This window comes from Trichosurus vulpecula, chromosome 9 (assembly GCF_011100635.1).
Source record: "Trichosurus vulpecula isolate mTriVul1 chromosome 9, mTriVul1.pri, whole genome shotgun sequence".
Classification (NCBI taxonomy): Eukaryota; Metazoa; Chordata; class Mammalia; order Diprotodontia; family Phalangeridae; genus Trichosurus; species Trichosurus vulpecula.
The window spans coordinates 142,558,135-142,571,557 of NC_050581.1; the positions used below are offsets into that span (position 1 = coordinate 142,558,135).

The window sequence follows — 13,423 nt, forward strand, 5'->3', positions numbered from 1 at the left end:
ATACAAGACAACATAAATCAGAACAAAGGTATCAATCAATTCCCAGCATTGATGAATGAGCCAGGAGGGATGAAGGGATCAAGGCTGTACAAATCACTACAAAGGAGCTGAGTATAGTAACACCTGGATGATTTAAACACAGGAAGAAAGGGCAAGGCGAGCAATAATTCAAAACCTCCCAAGAGTGATACTCTGGCACAAACAGATTGCACAAACCTCCCAAGGTCTGTGCTAGGCGAGTCCTCTGACTCCCTGGGCACACAATTTAGCACTTAATTATAACCTCTCTGTAACTGTTTCATATGTATCAGTCTTGGATTTCCATCTCAGTTGGAGGCCATTGCTATTTCTTATGTTTTTTTTTATCCTTTCTAGCACTAAGCAAATGGGGCCACTAGGTGTACAGTGGTTAGAGCACTGGGTTTGGAAACAGGAAGACTCATCTTCTTGAGTTCAAATCTGGCCTCAGATACTTACTAGTTCTGTGTCACTTAACTCTGTTTGCCTCAGTTTCCACATCTGTAAAACGACTGGAGAAGGAAACTGCAAACCACTCCAGTATCTTGGCCAAGAAAACCCTAAATGGGGTCACAAAGAGTTGGACACAACTGAAACAACTGAACAACAACCAAGCACAGGGCATAGCGTGACATAGGTACTTATATATGTCACTAATAATAAAGGCTAATGTGGTCTGTGTTCATTTTTACACATCCATCTGCTTTTTTCCAGGTAACACATTCAGCACTTTGGCTGGGCTGGTTTTCGATTGGACGATAGTAAAGGATACAGAAGCTGATGGTTTCTCAGACTCTCATAATGCTCTCAGGTGAGCGATCTTTCCATGGTTTCCTTTTTTTTTTTAAGAGAGAAAGTAAATTTTATTTGATCAAAACTAAACATTAGACTAATTTTGCCATATTGATCTCCAGCAATAAGCACATCCTGAAAGGAATTTGTTGTACTCTTCACTTCTCTCAGGGTATTTTGACACAGTTTGTTTTGTTGAAAACCCTCTGAGATGAATTGGTTCTTCATAACCCTGTCTTTTCTTAGTTGGCTTTTGTATAACAGACTTTAAGAAATCCCCTTACTGGTGCCTTCCCTCTGAGGATGCACTCTTATTTATCTCCCTTGTATCTTGTTTATGTAGTTGTTTGCATGTTATCTCCTCCCCTTAGACTGTAAGCTCCTGGAGGGCAGGGACTATGTTTTCCTTTTTTCTCTGCTTTGTGCTTAGCACAGTGTCTGGCACATAGCAAGCAAAGCCTCAAAGCTGGATCACTGATGGACATTTTTGTAGTTCTTTGGGGTTGCAAGCACTTGCAGTTGATTCTCTGACAACCCTGTGAGGTAAGTGATGTTATGTTTTTCCCATCCCCATTTTCCATGAGGGAACTTAGGCCTAGAAATGGAAGTGACTTGCTCAAGGTACAAAGCTAGCAAGTATCTGAGGTGAGATTTAAACCCAGATCTTTTTAGTCCTGTGCTTTTTAGAGCAACAAAACTGGAGTGAGAAGGACCTGAGTTCAAATTTGGCTTCAGATGCTTACCAGCTGCGTGATCCTGGGCAAGTCACAGAACCCTGTTTGCCTTAGTTTCCACAAATCTAAAATGAACCAGAGAAGGAAATGATAAACCACTCTAGTATCTTTGCCAAGAAAACCCCTAATGGGGTCACAAAGAGTTGGACACAACTTAAACAACCAAACAACAAGAACATTTATTCTCTTATGAAGGGTTAGAGAGAAGGATTCAGCTAAAGTTTTAACCAGAAACTCTGGATTTATATTATAATAAAGGTGTTTTACATCATCATTATCATCATCATCATCATCATTGCTAACATTTATATAGCACTTTAAAATTTACAATTTTTTACATACATTGTCATTTTATCCTTACAGTAATTCTGCGGATTTAGTAAAAATATTATTATCCCCATTATATAGACAAAGAAGCTGAGCCTCAGAAAGGTAATTGGATCATATGGCTAGAGATTAAAGAGCTAGCATGGACCCCAGAGATCTTCCAGTAAAGGCGCTTACCCATGGTCATGTGGTCAATAAGAGGCAGATGTGGCATTCAAACTGAAGTCTTCTACTTCAGGACCCCTGCATTTTTTTCTGAACCATGGTGTCTTCCTCAAAAGGTTCTGCATCATTATAGGTTTGTTATTTAAATTCCAAGGGTGCCTTAAAAGCATAGCCTTGGTCTTTAACATAGTCGAGAAATGTATTCATTTATTTTTAGTGTTAAAATAGCATTAACTTATCCAAAATATGGTTTGCTGTCTTTGAAGAAAGCCTCATACAGGGCTCTCACTTTTCCACATCTGGTTGGTACAGATTTCCCTTCTAGCATCAGAGACTTCTGTGTATTCATTTATTTTTAGTGTTAAAATAGCATTAACTTATCCAAAATATGGTTTGCTGTCTTTGAAGAAAGCCTCATACAGGGCTCTCACTTTTCCACATCTGGTTGGTACAGATTTCCCTTCTAGCATCAGAGACTTCTGTGGTCAAAGGTATTGACCTGTCTTGAACTCAGTGCCCTGCCGTCTGGCACCTAGAGACATTGAGGTGTAACGGGAAGGGTACTAGCCCTAGGAAGAGAAACTTGAGACTAAATCCCACTTCTTAACACTCAGTGTACAATCTTGGGCAAGTTAGTTAAACCCTCTGAGCCCCAATTTCTTCATCTTTAAAATGCAGATAAAAGCACCTGTTCTTAACCTCACAGGCATTTCATGAGGCTTAAATGAGATAATGTGCATAAAATGCTTCACAACTGTCAAAGTGCTAGGTAAATGCCAGTTATCAGTGTTATTATTCCTATGTCCTGTGAATAAATGCTGCCATGCAGATACCCGAAGCACCATCATCCATTCTGTCTCTGTCCCCTTGATACACTCTCAGAAGTTTAAGTGTGCTTTGTATAGATTTGTTTTTGCTGTTGTTGTTATTCAGTTATTTCAGTCATGTCTAGCTCTTCATTTGGAGTTTTCTTGGCAAAGATACTGGAGTAGTTTGCTATATCCTTCAGTTCGTTTTACAGATGAGGAAACTGAGGCAAACAGGTTTAAGTCACTTGTCTAAGGTCACACAGCTAGCATGTGTTGGGGTCACATGTGAACTCAGGACCACCTGACTCCAGACCTGGTGCTCTATCCACTGTGCCACCCAGCTGTCCATAGATTTATCTAGGTTTCTAGATTTAGAGCTGGAAGGAATCGTGAAGATCCACCCCCTTCATCTTTATGGATGAGATAACCAAGGCACAGAGTTTGCCCAAGGTCACACACATAATAAGTGACATTGCCAGATTTGAACTGTGTGCTGTCTTCTCTGCACCCATACTCTCCTTTATATAAACAGCACAAAGAAGTATGCTACATGAAGCCTTTGTCCCTACTCCTAGCTGCTGGGACCTTCCCTCCCCAAAGCACCTCATTTTCATTGTGTATGTAATCTGTATATAATTGAATGTGTAAACATTGTCTCCTTCTTTAGAATGTAAGTTCACTTTTTGTCTGCATTCCAAGCACTGGGTGCAGGGGCTGGTATATTATGGGTGCTTAATAAATGTTTATTTGTAGATTAATTATAAAAGGAATATCAGTATGAAAAATTATCTGAACCGTACCACAACTGGCCAATGTTATTAAAGTTTATTGCATTTATGCTGCTTTTTTGTTGCCTTTCCCTCCAAATCCCATGGGCTTTTGTAATCCCAGCCCAGACTTTGTCCTCATAGTAGTGGCCAGTGTTCTAACTGGGACCTGAATTCATATTTTCTTGGATTGCTTGAATCTAAAATCTACATGATTCTTCTCCTTAGAGCCCCTTGTCTTCGATTGATTCAGTCCAACTTCTAACCCTCCCTGGAGTATTCCTGTTGGCAAGTTTTAAAATCCATGTTCAATTGTTTTAACATGTAATTGGGGAAATATAAAATATAATACACGTATATATACACACACATGCACATACACACATAATTTTTTTAAAAATCCATGCTCCAACCCCAACCAATCAGGAGGCTTCATGATGGTAACATGGTAACACAGATCTTCCCACAACTGCTGACGTCATCGCTAACTAAGAGATGATTATAATAAGCCGTTCTTCCCACTGCCGGGAAATTAATGAAACTCTATGCCAATTTTTATCCCCAAATTCACAAATGCATCCCATTTCATCATTTTGTCACTTTTTCTCACCTTCTGCCCATTGGGATTCTTTTCCTTCCTCAAAGGAACTGCAGAATTCGTCATAGGGACACTACTTAATATCATATCAGTGGTTCTCTGGGATGTCTAAAATGTACTGGTGGACTTTGATGGTGTTTGGGGGACAGAAATAAAGCACATGTGGCTGTTCATACTGAGTGACCTGATTGGAGGAAATTCATTAATCCATGACTGGTCTTGAACTCAATTTCCTAATTTCTATTCCCGTTCTTAGTATTTACCTTTTCCCCCCATAAACAAAATGAAAACTATGGGTACAGTTGAAGAAATGGATTTGTTGTCAGAGGACTCAGGTTCAAACTCCCACTTCTGTTATTTACTACTTTTGTGACCTTGGGCAAGGAGACAACCTCTCTTGGCCTCTTAAGTGTCCTATGGTCCCCTCTAGTCCTATATCTATGATTTTAAGATATTGGTAAAGGATATTTTGATTTTGGCAAGGCATTTGACAGAGTTTCTCTTGATAGCCTTAATTAAATTATAAAGTTAACTAAAAATAAAATAAATTGTGAAAAAACTTAATTTTATTTTTTTAAAATTTATTTTATTCTGAGCTTAATAAAACAAGCATTTCCAAAATACAGTGGAACAGAAAAGAGATGATTGTACATGAAACTTCAAGTCTATTATGTATAACTTGCTCTTTCTAAAAAACTTATTTTAAGAAAATGTAGGTTAAGTGATGTATGTCAACCTGGAAGGAAGTGCCAGGGAGGAGACTGTGACTTTGACTCTATTAAAGGATTGTGCAATTGGAGATTTAGAGCTGGAATAGACCCTAGAGGCCATAGAGTCCAACCCCCTCAATTTATATGTGAGAAAACTGAGACCCAGAGAGGTTATGACTTCCCTACAGTCACACAGTAAATAGTTGTCTGAGGTAGGATTTGGGGTCCTCTGATTCCAAGCACAGAATTCTCTCCACTGAACTATCAGCTGACTGGCTAACATTTATAAATGAATGAAGGAGTGAATGAAAAAGGATTTATTAAATGCTTCCAGTCCTGTGTATCCAGTGCTATCCCAAGTGCTAGAAATACAAATACATTTATGTATTTGAAGACTTGGATGGAAGACTTAGAATACATGATCATCAAATTTGTGGATGCCCCAGAGTCAGTAGGGAAAGAACTCTGAGTTTTGACTCAGAGAAACTAGATTTGGATCCCAGCTTTCTTATTTTCTACCTGTGTAATTTTGGGTGAATTATTTACTTTTTGGTTCCTCAGTTTTTTCATCTGAGGGAGTTGGACTAAGTGAGTTCTAAGTTTTCTTCTGGCTTTAAATTCTGTGATCTATGATCTGAGATAACACACCAGATGACAAAATCAGGATCCCAAAGTAATCCCAAAGGCTGGCAGTGGGATTTTTAAAAATTAATATTTGTACAGAAGGGTATGGATAGAATAGCTCCTTCCAGTCCAACAGTCAATGATAAAATGTAGAAATAATGGGAGGACCTCATGGCAATGCCTCGCTCTCATTATTTAGAGATGATTATAGTCAGAGATTAATATGTCATGCTTTCGAGATTTAAAAAAATAAGTATAATAACAAGTATAGAGTGAGAAAAGTAAAAATGTAGTTGATTAAAGGACATTAACTACTCATGAGTTTTTGTTGTCCATTGAAAGGAAGTAAAATGGATGATTCATGGGTTCATTAGTGTGCTGCTGATAATCCTTGTGTTAGATGGCTGATTTCTCAGGCATTTATTTGGATGATCAAACAGACATTGAAGTCTGTTGGTTGGTGACAAAAATGGAAATTTTCTTGACTTACGTTGTTGGCAGTACTTGAGTAAACCTTATTTCATTAGAAGAAACATCTTGTCTTGTCTCTTTGTTTACCCTTTACAAGCCTAGCACACAGCTCTCACAACTGGCTGGCCCTCAAGGAGTGGCTGCTATAGCCATGGCCTTTGATTTGCCCAGACTCTCCCAGCATCCGTGATGCTCTGCACCTGTCACATGTCTCTTCAGGATGCTCTCTCCAAGATATGCTTCTTTCCAGTGTTCAAAGAGAAATTTGCGTTTCAACTCCTTCTCTTTACCTGGACCTTTCTGGTGGGGCAGCGCTCTTCCTGTATCCCTTGGGCTCTTTTCCCACCTAGGTGGGCTTCCCAAGTTCAAACGCACCTAAGTCCTAGAGCTTGAGGATAACCAACTTCGAGATATGACAAACATGAAAAGAATATTCTGAAAGGCAGATTTTTTTTTTTGCTGATTGAAGAAAATAAAACATAATTTTTCAGAAAGCATTCTGGTGTTTCAGTAAAACCAAGTAAGAAAACAAATGATATCAAAAGACTAAGTGACCTTGGTGAGAATAAAAATGTGTTCAACTGAATGTTCTTGTTTTATGGGTGAAATTTCCAATTTAATTGTGAATCTTTTGCTACAGGTGATATACTGAATGTACAGATTTAGACACTGTGGAATTTAAATGTCTCCATATAATCTAAAGACTGCCGATTGAACCCTGAATTTCATTGTCCTGTGTCTTATTCTCCTGAATCCATAAAATATGTCATTTCTGTTCCAGGATCCTCAAGTTTTTAGAGTCTACTTACATACCTCCTTCCTACATATCAGAGATGGAGAAAGTGGCCAAGCAAGGAGACACAATTTTAGTGTCCGGAATGAAGACAGGGAGCTCCAAGTTGAAAGCACGGATTCAAGAAGTGGTGTATAAGGTAGTATTGCATGGTGAATTGCAAATTCCCAATAATCCCCAAGGGAAAGAGAAAAGAATCTTAGGTGAATGTTTTATAGGCACCTGAGAATATATTTCAAAACAACAATCCCTCAAACTATAAATATAAGAACAGTTTCCAACTCAACATTTCATAACAGGAACTTCAGAGGATGGTTAATTTTTTTTGGTGATTTTAAAAAAAAACCATCAATGTCATTTCCCAATAGCCACACCCACCCACCTGACACACAGTGGAACCTCCTTTGTTAAAAACAAAAAAAAGACACACTTAAACAAAGCATGCTGACGAACTCATTGTCTGATAACATATATCCCCTTGTCTACTGCCTCTCCACCATAACGTAGGCAAGGTGGTTGTTATGTTTCTTCAACTGTACTACAAAGTTAAGCTAGAACATTGTATTCATTGGAGTTCATTTGAGTTTCGGTGGGGTTTTTTCCACATTGTTTCCTTTTTCCTTTCATTGTTGTGATGGCTTTGTATTTATTTATTTTTTTTGCTTTGCTTACTTCACTCTTCATCAGTTCATACAAGTCTCCCCAAATTTCTCAGTTTCCTTGATATTATTTCTTATGGTGCAGTAATGTAACATCACATTCATGCCCTACAAGTGGTTCAGCCACTTGATGGGCACCCACTTTGTTTCCTGTTACTATGGATATTTTGGTATGTGCAGGACCTTCTCCTCTTTTTTGACCTTCTTGGCAATAGTGGAATCACTAGCTAAAAGGGTAGGAATAGTTTAGTCGTTTTTCTAGTTTGGTTATAGGATGATTAGAAGATGCCACAGCCCCACTTCCTACGTATTAGTATATCCTATCTTCCCATAGCCCCTCTAACATAAACTGTTTCAGTCTTTTATCACCTTTGCCTATTTTCTGGGTATGAAATGAAACCTCAGATTTGGTTAAATTGGCATTTCCCTTGTCATTTGTAATTCAGAATACTTCTTTTTCTTATGGTTATTAGCCACTTGCCATTCTTCTTCTGAAAACTATTTATTTGTTCATATCCTTTGGCCACCTGTCAATTAGGGACTAACTCTTGGTCTTTCCTATTATTATCTATTTCATGTATTATCTTGAATATCAGACCTTTATTGAAGATATTTAATGCAATTTTTCTCAAGAGGTGAAGTTCTGAAACTGTGACACAGAGGTTGATGGAGGAAAAAAATATGTGTCCAAGTTCTACCTCCACCACAAAGTGTCATTCATTCATTCTTGCTTTGATGGGGATAGCTGAGAGTTGCTGTGTCAGCAGCTTGTCAGGAGGTTGAGTTTTTGCCTCAGAATTGTCTCTCTGACCACTAAGGCATACTCAAGTGATTTAGTGTTCCTAGCTATGTCACAGGATCTCCTTCCACACACTCCTTCCCTCTAGTACCCAACACCCAGCTTGTGGAGACCTTTCTTTCTCTTCCTATTTGACTTTTGGCCTACAATTTTTCTGATAAAAAATCAGCTTATTTCTGAGTTGACTTCAGAGGGCTATTGAATGGAGGGCTGATCACCTGCCTTACCACCCCCCTGGCCCCAAGTTGTTCTCGACCTCGCTCAGAAACACATTCCATCTCATTAGCTTCTCATCTCTAAAGGTATTGTGATCAAAGGGCCCACAGACAAGTATGCTTAACTGCTATGCTGGCACCCTTCCCAGCTCTCATGTGAATTTATGCTTTTTATTTCTTTGTAATCTAAAATAACTATATTTCCATTTTAACCACAGTAATGAAATTGCCCTTTCTGGTTAGTACAATCTACTTTCCAGGTTCTTGGGGCATATCTTTTTTAGCAGGAAGATTTTTGCATTTCATTTATGTTCCTTAATTTTGTAACTTAACCAACCAAGAAAGTGATACCCATTTACATTTAGCTCATCTGATTCACTTTATGTACCAGTTAAGTGGATATTAGAAGCATTGGAAGTTTTGGTGGGAAATAAATGTGTTAACTTAGGTTGGTGTAGTTATAATAATTATGATTGCTCACATGGTGTACTCTCCATACGCTGAGTTTAGGTAACTTTAACTATTAATATCCCCATTTAACAGATAAGGAAACAGAGGCACAGAGAAGTTTTAGGATTTGCTAGTTCTCACATAGCGCAAAAGTGTCTTGAATCTTTGACACTTTCAATTCAGTAAAAATTGGGAATTAATTTATGAACCCAACATTTGCATAGCCTGAGTGTATGTCCAGAAGGATGAGAGAAGGAAGAGCATACAACAGTTAAAATACCAGGTACTGGAAGAGATAGATCAAGTCTGGGCTCCAAATAAGTGTTTCATTTTCCCTAGTCAAGTAAACAAGCATTTATTAAGTGCTTACTATATGCCAGGCTGAACACTAGAGATACAAAGAAAACAGTCCTTTTCCTCTTGGGGCTTATGATCTAAAGAGGAAGACAGCATGCAAGCAACTACTTACAAAGATCTTGGTCCTAAAATTCTGGGACACAATTTGGAATCATGCTAAGAAAGGGACTAAAATGTCCATGTTATTTGACCCAGTGATTTATCACTAGGTATAGGCTTCCAAGGACATCACAGCTAGGTTATACATCAAGATATTTATACCAGAACTTTCTGAAATAGCAAAAGACTGAAAGCAAAGTAAATGCCCATTAATTGGGGAATGGCTAAACAGCCATTAGATTGTGAGCTCCTTGAGGGCAGGGACTGTCTTTTGTGTGTTTTTGTATCCCTAGCACTTAGCACAGTGCCTGGCATGTAGTAGGTGCTCAATAAATGTTTAATGATTGATTTATTGATTGACCGAACTTGTGGTATATGAATATAATGGAATTTTACTATGCTATAAGAACTGTTGCAATACTCCCCAAAGGCTTTTCACTAGTCTTGACCTTTTTTGTAGGATCATACATAGATTTAGAGCTGGTAGTAACCTTAGAGGTCATTGAGTACAATCACTTCATTTTACAAATGAAAGAACTGAGAAGGGATAAGTGAGTTACCCTGAAGCTAGTAAGTGTCTGAGGCAGAATTTGAATACAGGTCTCCCTAACTCCAGGCAGCTAGGTGTTCCAGTAGCTAGAGTGCCAGGCCTGGAGTCAGGAAGAATCATCTTCGTGAGCTCAAATCTGGCCTCAGACACTTAGTAGCTATATGACCCTGGGCAAGTCACTTCACCCAGTTTGCCTCACTTTCCTTATCTGTAAAACGAGTTAGAAAAGGAAATGACAAACCATTCCAGTATCTCTGCCAAGAAAACCTCAAATGGGGTCACACAGAGTCATATGTGACTGAAACAATTGAACTGCCTATCTCTAAGCCCAACATTCTCCCCACTATACCATGCAGCCTCTCCTTACCCAAGGTTATTTATCCTTTTGTTTAGCACAGTGTCTGGCACACAGTAAGCACTTAATAAATGCTTATCTATTTGTCTTTGTTTTTGTCGTCTTAATTTCTGAGCATGCATTTAGTTCTGATGCTGAGTTCCAGAGTTAAAAGCATTCCTCTATTTAAAGATCACATATTAAAACAGTTTCCTACATACACTGAACTGAGCATTACTCACAGATCTCCTGTCTTTACAGGGGGCCATTGCCTTGTGATAGATGGCATTGGCCAAGAGAATATGTGTTGGTAAGGCTTCCATGCAAAAAGATGTACTTACCATTTACAGTTTGGGTGCTGGGAATTGCATGATAGAATGAATACTAGTTGGAAGATGCCAGGCCATTTGCAAGAAGTTATAAGAAATTCTCCCATTTGTCCTTTGGCTGGATTTTAGCTTCCTAGGGCAGGAGCAGACAACCTTTGTTCCAGGGTTCGAATCAGCCTCTCAACTTAATTTCAACCATCTAAAGGAGCAAGTAGCAGGAAGTGCTGTTCCCAGTGAGTCAAGACGACATTACTCCACAAATGCCTGATTTATTCTACCTATATATGCATTTATCCTTCATTCTTTCCCAGGTTCTTTTGCCTTCTCCTTCTCTGTTTGTCTATCTCTTTGTCCATTCTCTCAAATCCTGTTTCTTTCCTTTCTCTCTCCTTATTTCCTCCTTTCTTTCTTTCTTTCTTCCTTGGCCTTTTCTTTTCCTTAATTGCGTAAAATAGGAAATTGAAGTCTATCTGTCTATCTCTGGCTTTGTCTTTCTCTTGTTATTTGTAATCTATCTTTTGAATGAAGGGAAACCAAGACCCTTATAGAATGACTTAGAAAAATCATTAGTTAGAGTTTCTACTCAAGAAATATGGTCAGATCCTATTTCTAATCCACTCAGAGGGACTGTCTAAAATATTTTGTTATGTACAATAGGGATTAGAAGTCTATTTGTTATGTGGAAATTATTGTGGTGACATCTATTGCAATAAACTTTAACACAGTTCCTTTGGGGGTTCTGTACCAGCTGTTTGAGATTTGGGGGTTTTACAGGAAGAATTATAATCATTGCATATTGGCCTGCTTTTTATTTTCCTTTAATTTCTCCACCCCCATAGTAATATTTAAATATGCCTTACACATGTAAAATATCTTTTTCTGACTCTTTTCCTTTCTTCATTTGAAGAATGTCCATCCTGCAGAAGTCAGGCTGCTAATTTTGGAGAACATCCTTCTGAACCCAGCTTATGACATTTATCTGCTGGTGGGGACGTCTATTCACTACAAGGTCCAGAAAATCAGGCAAGGAAAAATTACAGGTGAGTTTTGCTTAACTTTGTCTTCTCTGTAAGTTTTTACAATTCTCAAGAGCAGGGATAAGTGGTGAAAGGGTGACCAGAATAGTAGAAGAAAGCAGAAGTTACTGTTTTTCCTAGTCATCTGTTTAAAAATTAAAATTTTTAACATTTCAATTTTCAAATTTCAATTTTTTTCTTCCCATTCCTACCCCCATTAGAAAATGGGGAAGATTTGGTGGGGAGGGAAAGAAAATGAGTTCTTTTTTTGGACAGGTTGAGTTTGAGATACCTATGAGACATCTAATTTGAAATGTCAAAGAGGTAGTTTGTGATAGGGGACTGGAACTCAGGAGAAAGGCGAGGGCTGTATATATGAATATGGATATCACTTGCATAGAAGTGATAGCTGAACCCATAAGAACCTATGATCATCAAGTGAAATAATATAGAGAAAAAATAGAGAGGGACCAGGACAGAGCCTTAGGGGATACCCACAGTTAATGAATATGATCTGTGATGAATATCTAGCAAAGGAGATTAAGATGGAGCAATCTGACAGGTAGTACACAAATCAGGAAAATACAGTGTCACAAAAACTTAGAGAGAAGAGAGTATATAGGAGAACCAGGAGAGAATAGAATCACAAAAACCTAGAGAAGAAAGAGTATGTAGGAGGAGATGGTGATCCAACTGTGTCAAAGGTTGCAGAGAGGCCAAAGAGGATGAGGATTCAGACGAAGGAGTCAATATAGAAGAAAAGATTGAAGATGAAAGATGATAGGTAGGAGTAGGGAGTTTCAGAGAGGAGAGAGAGGAGATGATCTGGCAGGGAGAGTATCAGTGAATTAGTGGTCAACACTATCAGATCTTCCAGAGAAGTCAAGGAGGACAAAGACTAAGAAAATAAGCAATTGGATTTGGAAATTAATAGATTATTGGTAACCTAAAAGAGAGGCATTTCAGTAGAGTGGGGGGATGGACAGATGGGAAGAGATCAGTGGTATATATAAAAGAGTAAATCTTGGCAAGAAGCACCGTCTTATCCTCCGAGCCAAAGGGCAAGGAGAAGGCTATAGGTGAAGATGTAGAGAAGCTTTAACCTGTGGAGTAGGGGAGTTGATTGAATTAGAATTTGAGGTCATCCTTTGGGAGTGAGGTAGATGGGGTAGAGTTGGAAGTCTGGGGACTGCAGAGAAGACTTGGAAGATCATATTGTTGGATAATAAGGAGTTAGCAAAAGATTAACAATATGATATGTTTTGCAGTAATGGGGGGCAGGTGAGGTTTAAAGATGCTACTTTGGGGGATAGCCTTATATCTCTAGATTACCCCTCTTCAAAAAATGTCAAAGAATTTGGTGTTTCAATATAAGAGGTAGGAGGGGTTAAAATATTTTTGAAATCTTGTCTTTGGCACAGGCTTTTACATTTATGAAAATGGGTTTGTTTGAAAGAAGTCGAATAGAGTTAGAGCTGCATGCTAGTTTTACATCAGTTTGCTGTTTTGAATAGAAGGAGAAGCTGCTCTTCTCTAGTAAAGTTGGTATTTGGTCCCACTTCATTGTGTGGTCCTGTTGGGATGGTCCATGTGTATTCGTACACATGCAGATGGTGGAAATTGCCTCTTAGTCTTTGTCCATTACACTGCCTCATTTGCTGCTCCCTGGGAATCTTTGTTATTAAAATTTTAAAGACCAGAAAGTAATTAGAAGTCTGGAATGAAATTTTAAAGAAACCTATGGTTATTAATTAAAGCTCAGACTTTGAATATGCAACATTATTTATACAACGGTGGGTTGTATTTA

At 38.4% G+C, this 13,423-nt stretch overlaps 1 protein-coding gene across 1 annotated transcript in view; it reads left to right on the forward strand.

Annotated features, from left to right (window-relative positions):
• The window catches only part of NUP210 (nucleoporin 210), a 177,669-nt gene that overhangs the window by 56,399 nt on the left and 107,847 nt on the right, over window positions 1–13,423 (forward strand). The window contains exons 4-6 of the mRNA XM_036737668.1: window positions 733–829; window positions 6,797–6,947; window positions 11,508–11,640. Coding sequence (XP_036593563.1) covers window positions 733–829; window positions 6,797–6,947; window positions 11,508–11,640 — 381 coding nt within the window. The remainder of the gene's footprint in view (window positions 1–732; window positions 830–6,796; window positions 6,948–11,507; window positions 11,641–13,423) is intronic.